At 37.1% G+C, this 2,699-nt stretch overlaps 1 protein-coding gene across 1 annotated transcript; it reads right to left on the minus strand.

The window, feature by feature from the left end:
* Nucleotides 1-299: 299 nt before the first annotated feature.
* On the minus strand, nucleotides 300-1,913 carry LOC141627659 (uncharacterized). Its single transcript, XM_074440889.1, has 2 exons — nucleotides 1,672-1,913; nucleotides 300-1,467 (listed from the first exon to the last, which is right to left on the minus strand). The coding sequence occupies exons 1-2, from the start codon at nucleotides 1,911-1,913 to the stop codon at nucleotides 300-302; spliced, it is 1,410 nt and encodes a 469-aa protein (XP_074296990.1).
* Nucleotides 1,914-2,699: the final 786 nt, after the last annotated feature.

Here is a 2,699-nt window from a genome sequence, read left to right on the forward strand (position 1 = left end):
AAGTCAAAATATTGAATAGCTCTACTAGTACTAAAAGGAAAAGGCAGCTTATGATGTTTTGCAAGAATACAAGAATGACAATTGAAATCTGCTTTCTTTATTATATCTTCATAAGCTGGTACATGTTTGAACTTATCAACAGACATATGACCCATTCTGAAATGAAACAAATCAACAGACTTATTTATAGCAGATGAAGAAGAAACTTGACTAGTAGCAGGAACATTCATAATCTGAAACTTTTTATTTACAATATGACTAATCTTATTTACTAATGCAGTGGAACTACTACTCAGTGGTTATTCAGTCTGAAATCTGTAAAGATCTCCAATTCTCCTCCCCTTAGCCACAATTTTATCATTTAAAAGGTCCTGAAAAACACATCCAAGTGAAGTAAACAACACAGACAAATTATTATGATCAAGCAATTTACTAATAGATAATAAATTTTGCCTGAAATCTGGAAGATAGAAAACATTATGCAGCTTAATATTATGAGTAAGATTAACAGTACCCTTCTTATGAACATACTTAATACTCCCATCAGGTAATACTACACTAACAGGCTTGGCAAAAATATGGATATCAGACAAAAGATCAATATTGTAAGTCATATGGTCTGATGCTCCAGAGTCAACAAGCCAGGTACTTGCATAATGAGATTTACATACTGTAAATACATGAGAATAAGGAGAGATCATACTTGCAAAATTGGCACTGGATAAAGCAGGTTGTTGATCAGAAATTTGTTTAAAAACCTGATCAACAACAGAAGTAATAAGACCATCCAAGACTTCAGAATTAAGAACAGGAGAAACAGCATTGATTTTGTTGCAGTCATTATGAGAAATTTTATCCAAGCAAGAATCCTCTAATGGTGACTCTGGCAAAAGATCTGCTGAATTAACACCTCTAGCAGGGACAGCAGACTTATTGTTGTTGTGAGCTTTGTCTTTCCCCTTACTTTTATCACCAGGAAACCCTCTAATCACAAAGCAATTGGCAGGATTGTGCCCGGTCTTGTTGCAATGAGGACATTTAGTCAAACCAAAGCAAGTAGCCCTAGTATGCCCATTCTTATTGGAATGATCACAATGCTTAACACTAGCAAATGCTTCACCAGTCTTTTGAAAACCAGTCATCTTCTGATCAGACTGCCTAAAACTGGCGTAAGCAGTAGATTCAGTCAGACTAGAAACAGTGTCAGTGATCTGTTTCTGTCTTTCAATCTTTTGTAACAAAGCCAGAACCTTATTGATTGAAGGCAAGGGCTCAAGTGATAAAATCTGAGTACGAATCCCATCATAGCTGCTATTAAGATTCATGAGAAACTGTATGGTTTTGGCATTGTTTTCCCTTTCAACTATTCTTTTGAGCAAAGTACAGGTACACAAATTCACCTTCCCACATGTGCAAACAGGTAAAGGATCAAGAGACTCAAGTGTTTCCCACAGATTTTTCATCTTGCTGTAATATTCAACAAGAGACATATTATCTTGGGAGACAGCCTCTAAATCTTTAGTCAATTGATAGACTTCCAGAGCATTAGACACACCAAAACTCTCAAGTAAATCATCCCAAAGATTTTTAGAGGAAACAACCTACTTGACGTTATCACGAAGACTCTTGTCTATAGAATTGGAAATCCATCTCATCACCATAAAATCGCACCTCTTCCATTGTTTATGACGCTTATCAGTACTAGGGGGCATGGAATAAGAACCATCAATAAACCCATCCTTGTGTTTTGCTGTTAAAGCCATAAGAACTTCCCTTTTCCATCCCAAAAAGTCCTGGCCAATAAACAAAGAAGAGGACAAAGTAGCAGAAGTTTGATCATTGGTAGACAAATACAAAGGATCATCATAATAATCGAAACTTGGAGAAGAATCAGATGCAATAGACTCAGGCATGATGAAAAATAAGAGAATGTATAGAAAAAGATCGAAAAATTGATCAAAAGATCAATCAAGAAGATAGTGCGGAAGCGTAAGAGTAATACCTCTACCCCTGAATTATTTATGCAGGAAATAGAAGAATAATACCCAGGAATGAAGTACTGTATATAGATTGTTATGGATAAAAAATGCCATTTATCATCCGTGACATGGCAGCGTATCATTGGCAGAAAAAAGTGACAAGGGATGCCAACGTGGTGCGCGGCAATTGGTAGAAGAGGGGAGAAAGGGATTGCTGAGGTGGCGTATTGTGGACCATGGGATGGAAAAGTAAACAAACACAAATTGTATAAGTTGAAAGCCCACGTGCAAAGGAAGGAAAGGACCAAGTCAACAACTACCCCCTATTCCTTAGGGAGTTGACCAGGAATTTAGCAACAGAAGCAGAAGCAGCTCAAAAACCCTAGGTCAGATTCTACAACTATGTAAAGGCGAGGAAGGTAGTATTCAAGGCATTCATCAGTACGGGCAACACTTCACTCCTAACAAACCCATACGCAACTGGCGATATCACTTTAGCAATATCATACTTGTATTTCCTTACTTTTTGACAAAAAATCCTCCGTGTCGTTCTTTTCGTTCGTCTCCCTTTCGTTGCTCTTATCATTGCATTCAAATCGTAATTGGCATTTAGAATATTCGCTATCACTCACATAATTAATTCATAACCGGTAAATTTTTACCAAAACAATTTGGCGCCCACCGTGGGGCATAGTGATCATTTTCTATAGCCAAACCTCA

This window comes from Silene latifolia, chromosome Y, assembly GCF_048544455.1.
Source record: "Silene latifolia isolate original U9 population chromosome Y, ASM4854445v1, whole genome shotgun sequence".
Lineage (NCBI taxonomy): Eukaryota > Viridiplantae > Streptophyta > Magnoliopsida > Caryophyllales > Caryophyllaceae > Silene > Silene latifolia.

What these genes read in the sequence shown, in the direction of transcription:
- LOC141627659 (XM_074440889.1), bottom strand. Translation starts at nt 1,913, where the DNA reads ATGCCTGAGTCTATTGCATCTGATTCTTCTCCAAGTTTCGATTATTAT. An exon ending in CGTCATAAACAATGGAAGAG is followed by an intron (nt 1,468 to 1,671) that starts GTGCGATTTTAT and finishes TGAATATTACAG; the next exon opens with CAAGATGAAAAATCTGTGGG.